Source organism: Platichthys flesus, chromosome 3 (assembly GCF_949316205.1).
Source record: "Platichthys flesus chromosome 3, fPlaFle2.1, whole genome shotgun sequence".
Lineage (NCBI taxonomy): Eukaryota > Metazoa > Chordata > Actinopteri > Pleuronectiformes > Pleuronectidae > Platichthys > Platichthys flesus.
In genome coordinates this window covers 4531883-4547683 of record NC_084947.1, presented here as the reverse complement: position 1 = coordinate 4547683, position 15801 = coordinate 4531883, and the positions used below count along the sequence as shown (strand labels likewise).

General features: G+C 42.0%; 2 protein-coding genes across 3 annotated transcripts; one reads left to right on the top strand and one right to left on the bottom strand.

Moving 5' to 3' along the window:
- Positions 1-372: 372 nt before the first annotated feature.
- On the bottom strand, positions 373-10311 carry lrrc8ab (leucine rich repeat containing 8 VRAC subunit Ab). The gene is made up of 4 exons (XM_062381447.1): positions 10206-10311; positions 9495-9622; positions 5217-7326; positions 373-5078 (listed from the first exon to the last, which is right to left on the bottom strand). Exons 3-4 carry the CDS (start codon positions 7317-7319, stop codon positions 4803-4805), a joined length of 2379 nt encoding a protein of 792 aa, XP_062237431.1. The 5' UTR covers positions 7320-7326; positions 9495-9622; positions 10206-10311; the 3' UTR covers positions 373-4802.
- A 65-nt stretch (positions 10312-10376) lies between these two features.
- Positions 10377-15502, top strand: hscb (HscB mitochondrial iron-sulfur cluster cochaperone). 2 transcript variants are annotated; one of them, XM_062381448.1, is made up of 6 exons: positions 10377-10826; positions 10902-10998; positions 13697-13786; positions 13951-14095; positions 14982-15059; positions 15206-15502. In XM_062381448.1, the coding sequence occupies exons 1-6, from the start codon at positions 10495-10497 to the stop codon at positions 15298-15300; spliced, it is 837 nt and encodes a 278-aa protein (XP_062237432.1). In that variant the 5' UTR covers positions 10377-10494; the 3' UTR covers positions 15301-15502. The 2 variants fall into 2 exon arrangements, with proteins under 2 accessions (XP_062237432.1, XP_062237433.1); XM_062381449.1 differs by having other exon boundaries at positions 10379-10826; positions 15012-15059.
- Positions 15503-15801: the final 299 nt, after the last annotated feature.

Below are 15801 nucleotides of genomic sequence, written 5' to 3'. Positions count from 1 at the left end.
TGAACACATACACCTAAAATAAACATCTGGGCCCTTAACCCCCCCCCCCCCAAAAAAAAAAATAATCATTTGTTTACCATAAACCCATATCTGACATAAAAGTGGATTAGACACAAACGTGTAAGTAGAAAAGAAGGATATAGTGCAAGGCCCTTATCAGGTCGCACAAATAACAAAACCTTAACAACAATAACACAACTCTGTGTTTATTACATGTTCATCAAATAGAAAGAGCTACTTCTATCTCTATGAAAACTCGGAATAAGTATTAACACCATCTCATTAACCAATATCTTATAAGGCATTGGAGGAAGTGATAACACAAGTGAACCGTCTCTTTCACACACAAGGAAGAACAGATACCGATAGAAATGTGGTCAACCAAGTTTATTTGACTTTACGCCAGGGGATGGTGTACAAGAGGATGAGACCTATGTCCAAACAGATCCTGACTCGTAGTCATACAGGCCAAGAATTATTTCCTTTAACAATGAATACATTTTGGCAAATAATAAGAATCATAATAATAACATCACTGCACAAAATCATGTATCTACATCACCTACGATTTGAGTGGAAAGGGGGGGATGTTGAAACATACACAAAGCTCTCATACAACACTTCCATCTGTGCTAATAATCACAATTCAAACAATTCAGACACGACAGCTCAATTAAAACCCAGTCATTGATAGAAAACAAAAAAAACACAAAACACAGAATCAAGGTTAAACCAAGTGGCTTCTTTAAAAACACAAAACTATTTTTGTTTTAAACTAGCAGTCGATGTTAAACACAACAAACTAGAAAATAATGTGTAGAAATGCATATAAAATGTTATCACAACTGTTTAAATAAATAACACTATAACCGGGTGTAATAAAAAAAAAGGCAATCAACTCATAAGAGAAGTGAGTACAGCTGGTTTCCTGAGAAATTTAGTTTCACTATAATAATACTGATAGCTGTCAAAATAAAAAAACTACAAAAAGATAAAGAAAAGCCGGAAAATACAAAAGAATATCATCAATGACTATGAGACTAAATCTATTTACTTAAATCACTTTACTGTGATTTTTTTATATACTGACCAGTTACTTGCAGTTTTCTCACTACAAGACTTTACATCTGACACTCGTCAGCTTCAAAGTTGATTGTCTTAATCTGTGGCGTATTGCTGAGGAGCAAAGGAACATTTGAAATCCTCCAGTTCGGGATTTAAAGGTAAGGAGCCAACTTAACGTGTTTGAGTGTGTAGATCTGAAAAATACTTATTATATTAATCAAATACTTTTTATAATCTCATGACAGTCATTCTCTTCAACCTTCCCAGATCAGAAAACATGCACTGTATTCAGTAAGCTGTGTTTGCATTGACCTAAATGTGACATGTGGCAGAGGTGCTATAGTGCAAAAGCATTCTCCTCTTATCAACTTGAAATTCACCATCAGCTTGTTAAAGTGAGCGCAGAAATATACGTCCATGCACATCAGAAAACGGCATCCCCACTGACGTTTACATAGTTTAAATAAAGGTAATATTGCACAGTAAAGGATTGTTTAAAATGTTCATGAAATACATGCACAATAACCATTCCAATGTTTTTGAGCCCAGTTATTGTATATTGCTACTGCTCGGAGTTTTCTTGCGGTTAAATTTATTAAAACGTAGACTGAAGGTTGTTATTTTAAATTCTCAGAGTAAACACAAGGAGCCCCCCCGTTGTGTGTTGAGCTGTGTCGGAGCTCTGCATTGATCTGGAACGGTGGCAACAAAACACAAGTGAAGTAAAAGTCTATCGAAGGCAAAAAGTTGGAAACTTTCTGTCTAGAAATTATCACACTTTGAAACCAGAGAAACAAACATGGTAACAATGATACGACCTGACCTGGAAGCCCAATAACGATGGGACACAAAAACAAATATATAAACATGATCATGACATCTTCTACAATTATGAGAAATCAAGGAAAAACCATGATAGGTTGAAAAAGTTAAGTCTGCTTTGAGGAGAACATGAACCTGATGATGAAATGTGGATTCTAGTCAACCCTCAAGTATAAGGGATGTTTAAACACTTAATTAAGGTGACAAGTTAGTCCTAACTATCTCTTAAGTTAAAATGATAAGTTATTACTTTGTAAATATGGCTCTTTTCTAGGATTTTGTCTTTTTTTATTTCCCTGGCAGGGATCTTGTTGAACTTCATGAACAGAAATCTTAACTCTACTGCTGTGCTTCCATTTAAGAACATTTATTTTACAGCCGTGCAAAGCAGTGCCAATAAGGACACGTCTTAACTGGTTTCAGACCAACGCAGTCTAGTGCCTGTGTTGTTTAAATAGAAAATGTCCTTGCATGTGTCTGAGCCCCCGCAGGTGTGTTGGTTTTAAAGTGAAGTATTTTCAGAGGTGTTGTTGATACCTTGCTACCTTAGCGTGCTGGAAACCAGTGAAGTGTTTCACTGTTACTTTTAAAGGAGCATTATCCAAACAGGAATATTCACCTTAAATGAACCTATTGCAATGTTCTTTCTTTACCCTACAATATTAGATACAATTATAATTCAACCCACTTGATATTGATTACAATGACAATGGCACAGGTGCTCAATATATGAATGCATTTCAGTGAGATTAAACTGATGATTTCCTTATTAAGATACAAACATGACATTACAATGTTACATGAACATTACATGAATGGCCAGGTGCTCAGAAAACAGATGTGAAGACTGTCATTGTCTTACGACTCGACTGTCAGTGTTTCCATGGAGACCATCATAACCAAGACAGCATAGTTATTATACTAATAAAGGGTTTGTGTATCCGTTGAGCAAAGCTCGTCAGCATTTCCCCTAAATTTGTTCATTTTGTTTTGTGCAACTCATTGCAAACTAACTTTTTTAATGCAGCGTGGCCATGCTCACATTCCTACTCATTAGCATACTGGCAGAAGATGCGTCACTAAATTAACTGTGTGCCTGTTTATGTTCTGTAATGCTCCTCATACACAAATGAATTGCTATACATCCCCCTCGTCCAACAACTTCTCACAGACAAGGAGGTCAGCCTCTTTCGCGACAGGGATTTTGTGTCCTGCTCTCATTTCGGCATCTTTCAAGCCAAACCTTCCCTCTGAAGGAGACTCACTTCACACCCGAGCTAAAGCGTGTTTCAGGTCAGTTCTGGACAACTGACAGGAGACATCAAATCCACGAAAGAGCCAAACTTCTGATTCAAACTTGTAGAATTGCTAACTTGACTGTGTAGTATGCTTGTGATTGATACAGGTCATGCTAAAATTGCTATGAATATTACCTTATTATTTTCCTATCTCAATAAAGAGTTTCAGCCTCCTGCCTTAAACAATTGTATACCTTACTTGCATGCTGCAGTACAGTTAGGAGTTTAACAAAGATCAAAAACATTGGAGCAAGTGATTGGAGGGAGAGGTCTCAGACATCAGTTTGCTACCTCCGGATTTCACTGGACAAATTATCTCAGTTGTGTGATCGCTCTTGATTGGACAAGAACTTAATGCTTTGGGTAAATAAACATTGGAAAGTAGGGTTGGGCGATGTATGCAGTGAAACATGGCAATGGACGATGCCCAAAGAAAGGGGGCTATCGTGAAAAGGGGTAAATGACGATATAACGATCAGGAGGCTATTTGTTCAAGACGGGAAGAGCAGAGAACAGCTGTATTCACTGTTTTTTTTCTGTAGTTTTTTACTGGCGGTAGATGCTCGGCTATGCCTCGGTACTGCTGCGTGTCGCGGCTGTTGTTCAAACTGGCAGCGTGTCTGCTGTGGTTTACAACATTTAGTATAACTACTGTATTTCCTTGAATAAAGGTCGGAATTATGTACTCAACTAAATACCAGAGCGCATCGAGCCCTGTTCTCCTGGTTCATCAACAATCAAAGCCTTGTTAAATCAAATGAATGGATTGAGTCAACAGACACGCTGGAGTGCTTTTATTTTTATAAACGGGTACAGGATGTGTTACAAACATTTAGGTTTGTGACACATTCAACAGATAATTGTGGTGATTTTCCTAAAACTGTGGTGAAAGATCATCTTTTAATTAAAATACTCATGTGCTATGCAGAAGATCGGCGAGTCCTCTAATCTCTAGATGAGCAGCACGGCTTCAGTGTGGCCGCTTCTATCTGTCAACATGTGTGTCAAAATTAAAAGCACGTTGTTCCAGTCATTATGTCCCGGGCATCAGGCTGATACTCCTTAAAGTAGCATAGCCTACATATTCATCAGTTCTACGACTCAAGTGTATATCTGGCGAACTTCTAGGTTATAGTCGACTCTGAAATTGTAGTATAGTAGAAACTATAGTAGAGAATCTGTGCATGTCATTCTGCAACCGTATGTCATTGTCGAGCGGGGGAGGGGCCCACAGCCATCGTCCATCAGCCCAACCCTATGCATTTTTGAAGTATTCAAACTTCTTCGCCAAAATTGAGAAGGATAAACTAATCACAATGGCACCTGCTACATTATTGCTGATAAGCATAATTCTGAGGGGTTGAGTGTAAGGGAAGAGAAAGACTCTACTGGACAGTAAGGAACTAAGAGAACAACCAGAAGCTACCACACTTTGTATTTTGGTTTTGCCAAACTGGCACTGGTTCTCGATCATCCAACCTGATGGGCAGTACACTGCAGCAGGTTTATCGCCGCCCTTAGCCAGCACTCTGGGTCACTATGTCCTCCAGTATACCTCCAGTGTCGGGGCCAAGTTGGTGGGTAACCGATTTCACTAACAGTGACACTTTGACCTGTTTAAGCTTGTTCTTTGTCGGATTTCCACAACTGTTCCTTGACCTCCGTGGGAAGCGTGTTGAAGAGGTCCTCCTCCACCACAAGTCCGGTTCTCTTCAGCTGTCTGCACTCCCCCAGCTCCACGGGCAGACACTCCAGACGGTTTCCTCTCAGTTCCAGCTGTGTCAAACCAGTCAGCTCTCCGAACCGCGATGGCAGAGAGTGCAGACAGTTGCTCCCCAAATTCAGAGTGCGAAGCTTCTTGCACTGGAACAACTCATTTGGTAGACTCTCAATCTTTATTCCGAGGAAGGGAGGATGGTGTGAAGGGAAAGAAAAGGAGAGAGAATGTAATGTGTTACTTTGCACACATAACAAAGGATACAATCAATCAACATTAAGTTTTAAATGGTTATTAAACCATGAAATGCTCACCCTGTTGGCTGTCACTGCCAGGTACTGGAGGTTCTGCAGGGTTCCGATGTCTGTAGGGATGTAGGTCAGGTTGTTATGGCTCAGGTCCAAGAAGCGCAGCTTGCGGCAATAAAACAACTGGCTGGGAATTTTCTCAATCTTGTTCCTGTTCAGGTACAGCTTCTCCAGGTGTGTCAGGGTGCCAATCTGAATGGGAATGTAGGCAATCTGGTTGTACCAGAGCTTAAGGCAGACGAGCCGATGAAGGTGCTGGAAGCTGATGATCTCCTCAATGGTCTTCAGGTTGTTGTCCTTCAGGTCGATCTCCTGCAAGTTGTGCAAGCTGAAGATCGAGTGCGGTATGCGTTCGAGATCACAGCGAATGAGCTCCAGTTCTGTCAGGTTCACCATCTTCTTCAAGCTGTTGAGCACCATCAGCTTGGTGCCTTCGTTGTTGATGGAGAGCTTCTGGAGGTGCATGCCCACGTCAGTCACCACCTGAGGTAGCTTGGTGAGATTGCTCTTCAGACGAAGAACTTTGAGCCTCTTGAGCTCCCGAAGCCCGTCAATGACAATGTAGCGGTTGTTTTCAGCACTGAGATTCCCGGTCAGATGGAGCTCACTCAGATTCTTTAAACTGTAGATCCATAAGGGAATCTCCTTGATGTCAGTGAACTTGATATGCAGGGATTTCAAGTTCTCGCGCAAAAAAGCCAGAGCTGGAGCTTCGATCTTTGCTGGTGTGTGATAGAGCCACATTTCCCGCAGGTTGATCAGCTGGGCGATGATCGGGGGGATGGTGACATCTGGGATGAGCTCCAGTTTAAGGACCTCCAGCTCCATCAGGTCAAACACAGTGTCTGGAATGCCGCTTAGCATGAAAAGGTGCAACTCCAACTTCTCCTGAGAGTTCTTAGTGATCCTCTGCCTGAGCTTGTCCAATGTCCACTCATTGTTCAGGTTCAGCTGCCTCAGCTTGTTTTCGCTCACCTCTGAGAGGAACACGGCAAAGCGTTTTGAGTACAGAGGGTCGTACTGATCGATCATGTGCAACATGAATGCAAAGTCATTCTTCACATCGGGTATGTCACTGTAGCTGCTCTCCTCCCGTATTGACTCAAAGGAGTATTTCTTAAGAGAGCGCCGGAGCATCCAGCAGAGTGTGTACATGCAGATCAAGCCATACACCACCACTAAGCTAATGTAAAAACAGGCTAAGATTTTAAAAAGTGTGGCCAACGGATGAGCACAGCGGTACACGCTGTAACCCGTCAGACTCTCGATATTTACTGAACAGTCAACGCTGAATTTAATATCATGCACATAATACCCTGTGTAACAGATGATCAAAATGAACTTGATGACTTTGATGATAGTCTGACGAATGTACAGCCTGTAAACAATGTCCCCCTCTTCAACATGTATACGGAACTTTTTAACTTTTTCAAATAGGGCTTTTGCTTGTTCACCCTCTTTTTTCTCCAGAACCCCCGTCTCCGTTCGATCTACAATGCCCTGCTCAAAGCGCGTCTTTGTCCTTTGGAGCATAGGGACACTTGCTTCAACATCCTCACTGATGACGGACTCCTTGTGGTCCATTGAGCCATTCATCTTCATCGGTTTTGGGTCACTCTCTTCGACCACCGTCTCTGAGAGTGCCCTAGTTGTCCATGGGGAGTCAAAGCATTTCAGCAAGATGCTCACAAAGTGCTCTAGTTTGGAACTAGTCCGTGGAAACTTAAACCAAAAGTTGCTGCAAGCTAGGAAAATAAGGGTGTGGAGTAATACTAGGTAGGGAAAATACTTGGCAAACCAGTGCAATCTGTTCTCGTAGCACACAGCGTCCACATAGTTGTACTGGTGGCGGTCCAGATCGTACTGGATCCCTTTGGGCTCGAGGAACAGTGATGAGTTGTTGAAGTTCTTCCTGCAGGTCTCATTGACCACCCATTTGCAGGGCAGGCAGATCATCTTGTCCTGGGTGACCTGCAATGTCCCTCCAAACACGGAAATCATGAGCATAACAATGGAGATATAGTCCGTGAACACGTCCCACCATGGTTTCAGGATGCGGTACGCTGGCTGAGTGTCCACAAAGTACCGCAGCTCAGTGATGGGGATCATGGTTTATCTGTGTGGGGAGGAAAAGAGATATAATAGATATAAGAGAGTGGTGTACTGTACAGTTTTGTTCAATATAAAAAATCTCCATTCCATCAATGCCTGAACCACAACACAACACCAAGCTGACGAATCAATATTACAACACCAACTAACAAGGTCATACATCAGAGCATTCCAGACAGTTAATTTGAAGGGTGCTTTGGAGTAATGAAAAAGAGATTCCCCATTGTTGTGACAAAGATTTGCCTGAGTGACTTCAATGGGGTGGGCTGCTGTGTTATTGATTTAGCCATTGTTTAACACACACAATTAATCGGCCTTCAAAAAGGGGGCGTCAAACTAGACAAAGAGTTTTAAATGTGGCCAAATGGCAAACCGGAGATCAATAAAATATGAACTCGATGTTTCTGCATTTCAATTTAATCCAGACAAGATTTCGGTTAGGAGTTAACGAGTTATCCATATGAACTGTTATGAAGGCTGTTAACATAAATAACAGAGCAAATAAACAGAACAGTCATGTTTGATTGGTTTAATCATAAAAAACCTGATATGTCTGATTTTCCAATAAGAGGGCACCATAATTACTAGGGACATATGAATTCCAATTTTCCTGTTCTGATTCCAATTATGATACCTTTGACAATTGAACTTAGTGCTACAAATTGTATAGTTCATTTTAGTACATAAATATGTAATAATATGATATTAATACATAGAAAAACTTACATATTTGTATAAAGGTACAGAAACATAAATGTGTCATCTTAAGATACAAACTCAAAGATTTTGTTTACACGGTATTTGAATTAAGACCTGGCTCTTGTTGATCGTCGGGTTCAAATCATCTGACACATCCACAAGCTTATTAATTCCTTCCATTGATGCTGGTATGCATTTGTTATAACTTTGCATGCAAAACAATAATGTAAATGTTCTATGCTGCTGGCAACTTACAACAAGAAGAAATCATGGCGATCTGGGGGGAAGAAACCGTCCAGAGAGATAGTTTCATTTCACAAAGAAGAGTCACAGTGCTACTCGTCTGAAATCTTAACCAAGTGAGGAAACAACAGGTATATGCTGCAATATATCTAACACTATGCATAAGTGCCACTGCTTCAAAACTCTAGAGCATGTTCATCTCTGAGGGTACACATCCTATGTGAAGTAACATGAATGACAGGCAGGCGGATCTATTCTTTGACTAATAAAACCTAAATGAAACTGAATGTTGTGGTAATATTCGCTCCGAGGGATTAAATAGTTGCACTGACCCTGAGAAACTTTGCATGGTCATAAAGCTTGTACAGTAGAATTTGTTGTGTATCAACCTCAAATTGCATGCAACTTCAAATATACACCTTGTACTCAGGTGGCAAGACTTGAGTTTTAACTCCAACCTGTTGTTATGAAGATATAGCAAATTAAAAAAACATGCATGAACAGCAAATTATTGTGCAAGGATAAGATAGAAATTCTCTTTAACCCACTGGAAAACTGGTTCTACTTACAAATCCACACTGTAAAACGCAATAACTCCGTATACATAACGAGTGAAAGAAAGATCCACAACTACTCCCCGGCTGCTGCTGTGCAGTAGAGCCCGATAAAACAAATCAACCTCTAGCCTCGCAAGAGAGTGACACACCCAGCATGTTAAGCTTCGAGAAGTCACTCTTCCACAGATGATGTTCCGTTTTGGCTGGTTTAACCCAAACAACACGACCGCCAGAGGAGCCACCTCGCTCCCCTCCTCTCTATTCTTAGCCATTTCCGTTAATAATACCCAGAGTATTGTCTGTGGGGGCCTTGAGAAGCACCTCCCTCGACCTTCAGGAGGAGATCCTGTTTACCTTATGGAAGCTGCTGTCTCCAACCACTGTCTCTCTGGAATACTCTGCCATCACCTTTTGAACCCTCACAGACGCCGCACCCCCCCTCAAAACAACACACACACACATACATTCACAGTACCAGGAGATGGCCTTCGTCCCGGCTTGTACTTTCTGAGGAAACTGTAAAAAGCTGGAAGTGTCTACGCCTGTTCGGATCCCGGGCCAAATAAGCAGATATAAACTGGCTCAAGTTCAAAGAATCTTCCTGCAGTGATTCCAGTGAAGTGGGAGGATGATGAAGCACCAACAAACATGACAATCATAAGAGTCTGCTCACCGGTGTGGAAGATGTTATCTGTGCTCCGGTGTCTGCTGGTGTCTCTGGTGGACCAGCCACTCTCTGTGTATCCAGAGCTCTTGGTTAAACATCACCAAGCTCATCGCCATGAGGTTTGAAAAGAAGATCTTGAAAAATAAACAAAAACCATGGAGAAATCAAAAATGTGGCCAAAGCCTAAATAAGAGTGAGACATATTGGGCAGAAGAGAAAATCACCTGCGTGTGTGTGTTTGTTATGTTGTCTCTACACGACACTCTTGCTGTAAACAATGTGTGTGTTTGTATATCATATTAAAGAAAAGATACACATGGGTTGTTCAACAATCACATTTTTAACAAACTAAGAAGTACCCATCAGCCACCGCTTGTAGCCCAAGCATGAGATGTCTTTGTCAAGTAGCTTGCTAGCTAGCATTTAAAACGCAAGTTAAAGTTGGGTGTTTTTTTCTGTTTACCATTAAAACGACACGACGTCACAGCTTAAATTAAAACAACAGTTTCAGAACAAACATCGGATAATAGCATTCAGTGTTGTTAAAGCACGTTAGCGAACTAAGCTAGTCTGCCGCTAGCTAGCTAGCAATCTAACCTAGCTTACATGCTAACCACCCGAGCTCTTTCTGTCATGTTTGAAGTTTGCGTCTCTGTTCAAATGGCGGCGGCGCGTTGCTTACACGCGACTAAACCCCCACCGGGTTGTTGAACTCACAAGGTTTGCGGGGCTGCGACCAAAATCCAACGCAACTCTTAACACCGGTGGTTTCTGAGACGTAGTGATTGCTGATGCTAGCAGCTCGGCTAGCTAGCTGTAAACGTGTGTCCCTCACACCGCCCGGCCGAGGGGAGGCAGCAAGGTGGTGGGTTAAACCACACGAAGAAGAGCGCGCTTCCGCCTCTGCCTGTCACATGGGGGACAGGAGGATGTTGATGTTTTGACTAGAGCCCCCTGACTTGTTGCGGTTGTTCTGCTGCGGTTTGAACGTGTTTTAACCCCAGACATGTTAAACTCACTGCGGGTTGTGTGCTCGGCCCGAGCCGCTCTGGTGAGGACCAGCCGGTTGTCTGCTGCACGTCTGGGACACAGTTTGTCCAGCAGCCTCCTCCCCAGAGGGGACACATGGCCCTGCAGCATGGCCCCGGTGAAGGACAGAGGACTGAGTTACCACACGAGTCCATCTCATTCCCCGAGGAACTTCTGCACAGGTCAGGTCCATCCGAACTGCTGGAGGTGTCAGCAGCCTCTGGACAAAACACCTGCTTTCTTCTGCCAGTCGTGTGAAGCCGTGCAGCCCCCGGAACAAGGGGTGTCCTACTTCGAGATCATGGCTTGGTAAGTGTCTTGTCTCTGCTCCATTAATGTCACACACATGAGCATGTCATGAGACACTGTGTTGTCTCTTTGCAGCGACCACACGTTCACTCTGGACGCACACAAACTGCAGAGGAGATACCTGCAGCTCCAGAGGGCCCTGCATCCTGACAACTTTGGCCAGAAGTCTGTGGTAGGCCAGGGGATGAGAGGGGACTCTGGTGGAGATGGTCTATTTGAGTCAGAGGAAGCTCTGCCATCTATTTCTTGTTGTCCAGCACCTTTCATTGTACTGTTGACCTTCTGTTAACGTGCATATGACAACTGTAAACTTGAGCCATTATTATCTTAAGCAGCTGTAAGGCACATGGCTCTGACTCCTTTCCCTGTTAGGCCACTTTCTTTTTGTGTGATTCGGCCAAGGAACTAAGTATGGACAAATCTCAAAGTGGCTTCGACAGATGATTCACCATGCAGGGCTATATAAGGCTATCAAGCAAATAAGGTCAAGGCCCAGTAAGCAAGTTCAGGAATTCAAAAAAACAGTTGCTTTGAGAAAGAAGAAACAATGGAAAAATGTTCAAAAATGAAAGATATAGTAGAATTTCAAGTTTTATTTGTCATTTGCAAGTGAACACAAGGTCAACAGAACAAGGAACGGTGTTGGACAAGAAGAAACTGTTCAGCTCAGCAGTGCAATAGAGACATTACAATAAAAGCAAGGTAAAAAGAGCTAACTGTAAAATAAAGTAGATTAAGTAGGAGATTGGGGCGACCCAGCATGACAGCAACACCAGGACAGTGGAATTTATTTGAGGAATTCTTTAATGTTTTTCATTACCCTGACATTTAAAAATGTCCCTGGGGAAAAAGCTCTGATTGAAAATAATAAACAATATATATAAATATGCTTTAGAAGTTGAAAAACAAAGGCAAAAGTAAAGAAAGAAAAGAGAAAGAGAAATTCAAAAGAAAGTTAAATGGTTTGTTAATTGACATTAATAGTATGATGAGTAAATAACCTTTGTTGGTATAAAGCCTTTTGAAGCACAAGCTGAAACTATGAAGGTTTGTGTATTTTTCTTGAAAAATTGAAAGTAAAATGGCTTCGGATCCATTTTCTGTTGATCAGCCCATCAACTGATCGATTAATAGACAAATTGATATATGAAATAGTTTCAGCTCTCATATGGTGGATAACGGAGAACTACTCATACATCAGTATTTGCTCTAGCTCTTTTTGTGGTTAACACACAGTGCCTCATGAGATCTGCTAGCAAGTTGCATTATGGGAAATGTAAGCCACAGTTGGAGCTTTAAAATGCCAGGGGCTAAAAATCAAGATAGTTCTACTTTTGCTGCTTAAAAAAAATAAACTTCCAATATAATTTAAAGGATTCACTTAGCAAACTGTGAAGGTTTATATACTTAAGGATACAGAAGGCAATTCAGGAAAGAGATGTGATTATGGTCCATCCTCTTGTCTTTGGATGGAGCTCTCACTCACCGTTGTATAGGAAACTCTCCTCCTCTTCACTTTTGATTTGTCTATCTTTTATAAACCAGATAGACAAATCAAAATTATGTATGAAATAGATTTGAGGTGCTCGGTAAATCAGACTCGGCCTGAAGCAGAGGCGAGACTCTATTTTGCATAAAAACCTCAACAAGATCATCTTGGTGAAATTCTCAGTGAGGAAATAAGATTTGTTCCGATGCATCAGAGCACTTTAAAGTCAAATGTGTTCAGAGTTTATTTCAGAGTCATAAATAATAATGGATAATGATCTCCCATCATTTTGTATAGAGGGAGGAGCGGTAGTCTGTTGCTCCACTTGTAATTTATTCTGTACACTCAGGTGGAAAAGCACAATGCAGAATGTTGTCAGGACTCGATATGAAAGCTAAACTCGCGTTCAGCCGAGCCGGAACGCTTTCCACACACACAACCTGTCCAATATTCTACTGACTCTGTTTTATTTATCAGCACCTCTGGCCATTTTTTCTTAATTAGACATCTTCCTGCCTCGGGGGCCTACATCATCTATAGAAAACTCATTACTTATACAAGGCTACAAGGCAGCCACCTAGTGCACTGGTTGTTATTACAGAAACAGCTCCACACGATGGGCCCATGGGCCAGCGCTTGAGCCTATTGATTTTCACAAGAGCTGACAGAGCTGATACCTTGGAAATGTACTCAGATCTGCCAACCATTTCCGAGATGCTTTACTTCCCCTCCTTGTTTCTTACACATCTGTTGTGTCAAACCTGCACCTGCCTCCCTTGAAGGGTCCCTAACCGCTCGACTGTGAAGATGCAGCTGCATGTCACACACCTCACTGACAGGATCACCAAGGATTTGGTGTTTTTAAAGAATTGACAGATTCGATCAGGGAAAACTCGCCTCAGATTGAATTCCCCTTTGTGACGGATTGATGTGAAGTTCTTGATAATGTTCGTATTTGTAGTTCAAAAGCAAAAGCATCACAAGCTGTTGTCAGACATGGTCTTTGGGTAATCTTTGCTTCAGCCCTCATGACCAAAATCCCAAATCTTCTTGTCTTTCCAAGTTGACATTTTCTTCCGCATCTTCTACAAGTGGGACTCCTCTTTTTCATCCTAAAATATTTGTGTTCTTCCAGTTTTGCATCCACACACTGCTCCTGTAGTATTCTCTCTCTCGGTTGTTCTTCGGACATGTCACTCGGTGGCTGGCAGGAGAAAACTCCAGAGAATGTCCCCAGCAACCGACCCAGACATTTGCATTCTCACATACAGCCCCATCCTGGAGCCCAGCTCACGTCTGGAAGCAACAACAACATAGCTTTTCTTTCCATTGTGCAATAAATGAATACTGACAGAAACCTAACCGAGCCCTCTTTTTGCAGATGGAGCAGGAGTTTTCAGAAAGCCAATCGGCCCTCGTGAACAAAGCATACACGACTCTGCTTAAGCCTTTGAGTCGCGGCCTTTACATGGTGAGTCTGAAATCGCTGCCTCTGCTCCTAACGAATAGTTTATTTCCATAACTGCAGGTCTGATCCCTCGTCCAGATGGAAACATCTTCACCATCAGACGTTGGAGAGAACTGACATGCATTTAAAGGAGCATGGTGATCTCCCACCCCCCTTTTATGTTTCAGCTGGAGCTGCAGGGGATGCGTATAGAGGAGGGCACCGACTCCGGGGCTGATACTGAGTTTCTGTTGGAGCTGATGGAGATCAATGAAGCTGTTGATGAGGCACAGACTCCGGAGGAAGCCAATAAGATCGGACAAGACACGAAAGGTTAACAAAACCGTTTCAGTTTCTATATTGAAAGTCTGGTGGAAGGATTTGAGCTCATTATGAAACATAAATGTGCTCAAGTGGACTGGTTCTTGGTTAATTGGTGCTGACACATCATCTATTTCGGATTTATGATAAGTTATATGAATATTTTGACATCTCCAGACCTTAGAATATATTTAAATCCAAGCATTATAAGTCATAATTGCTCACCGGGCCTAGCTGAGAGATGCCTTATTTAAAGGGTTAAAGTTGTCAAGATCCCCCCCCCACCCTTCTGGTTGATGTGGCGATACCTGTGGTTACCATGGTAACAGCAAGTCATTTCACACCACAGACATCACTTTTTTGAGCAGCTACACAACACCACACAACACAACACAAGAGCAGGTGATGAGCAAGTGATGTGTGCGGTTTCAAATGCAGCCACAGGAAGCAAACATGTAGGTGACTGGGCGGCAACTGAAAATACTTCTAATAATGAAGCAAAATACATAGAAATCACAGTAATTGCAGAATTAATATATTAACCTCAGATGTTATGGGATTTGATTTAATGGAAATAATGGATTACAACTTTAACAAAGGGTGAACTAGTGACACACACCTACATATACCTGCCTTTGATATAGAGAGCAGATAAGGCCACTAACTGATGCGTACTTGACAGATCTACTGTATATATGCCTGCATTTGTATATATATGTATTTAACTGTGCTGGAGTACCTGATGATACGCGCATCAAGCTGTGTTGACACTCTTTGATTCTACTGTTGTCTGTTCCACTTCAAATCAAGCACTTCATCTCAGAGGCGAGCCTGCTTTTGAATTTCCAGGGAAAACATGAACAGCATGATGTTTCCCATGTCTTGTTAACATATGCAGAACTGGAACCTGTCTCCTCCTCACTTGCAGGGAAACTGGCAGACTTGACAGAGCGGATAGACGCTGCCCTTCGTGAAGGTATTATGCCGCAGCGAAGCATTTTTCTGTTCCACCCACGCACTTGTTTGTTTGTTTTATAATCTATGCTGAAGCTTACCTTAAAGTCGCAGAGTGAGTCATTGATTCAATCTTCTTTTTTTGCACGCTTTGTCTTTTTTAATCAGCGGAGCTTCAGACTGCCAGAGCTCTTCTCGCCCAGATGAAATACCACGCAAACATCGAGGAGAAAGTCAAGGAGAAACTTCGGGAATTCATGTAATTTCTACCCTTTGGTAAAGATTATTGTATATTTTTATCCACTTTTGTACAGAACGCACAGATTGTTGTGTAAAGTGAATATCCATGTTAAATTAAAACACCTGTATTGAATAATACACAACTGAATTAATAGTGGTTTGTACTTAATATACTATTTTTATATGTGATTTATAACTGTACAGATAAAGTAGGTTGTAATTAGATTGCAGACAGTGTCTCCCCCTGATTTCCACTCATTTCAAATACCTCATCACATCCACCTGTACCTCAAGTATCATTAAACATGACAGAGATGTATTCTTGGCTGTGATTAGAAAACTGCTCTGAGTGATTATATGATTATCCTGCCTATCAGTTCAGGATCTTGTCACACACACACGCTCGCACCCACACACAGACACAAGACCCCCCTCCTGTTCCTCAGGGTGCCTTTAGGGGGAGACATAACACCTTGACAGTCATCATGCAGAGGAGCAGCACATGTCGAGCAAACAGGAGATGT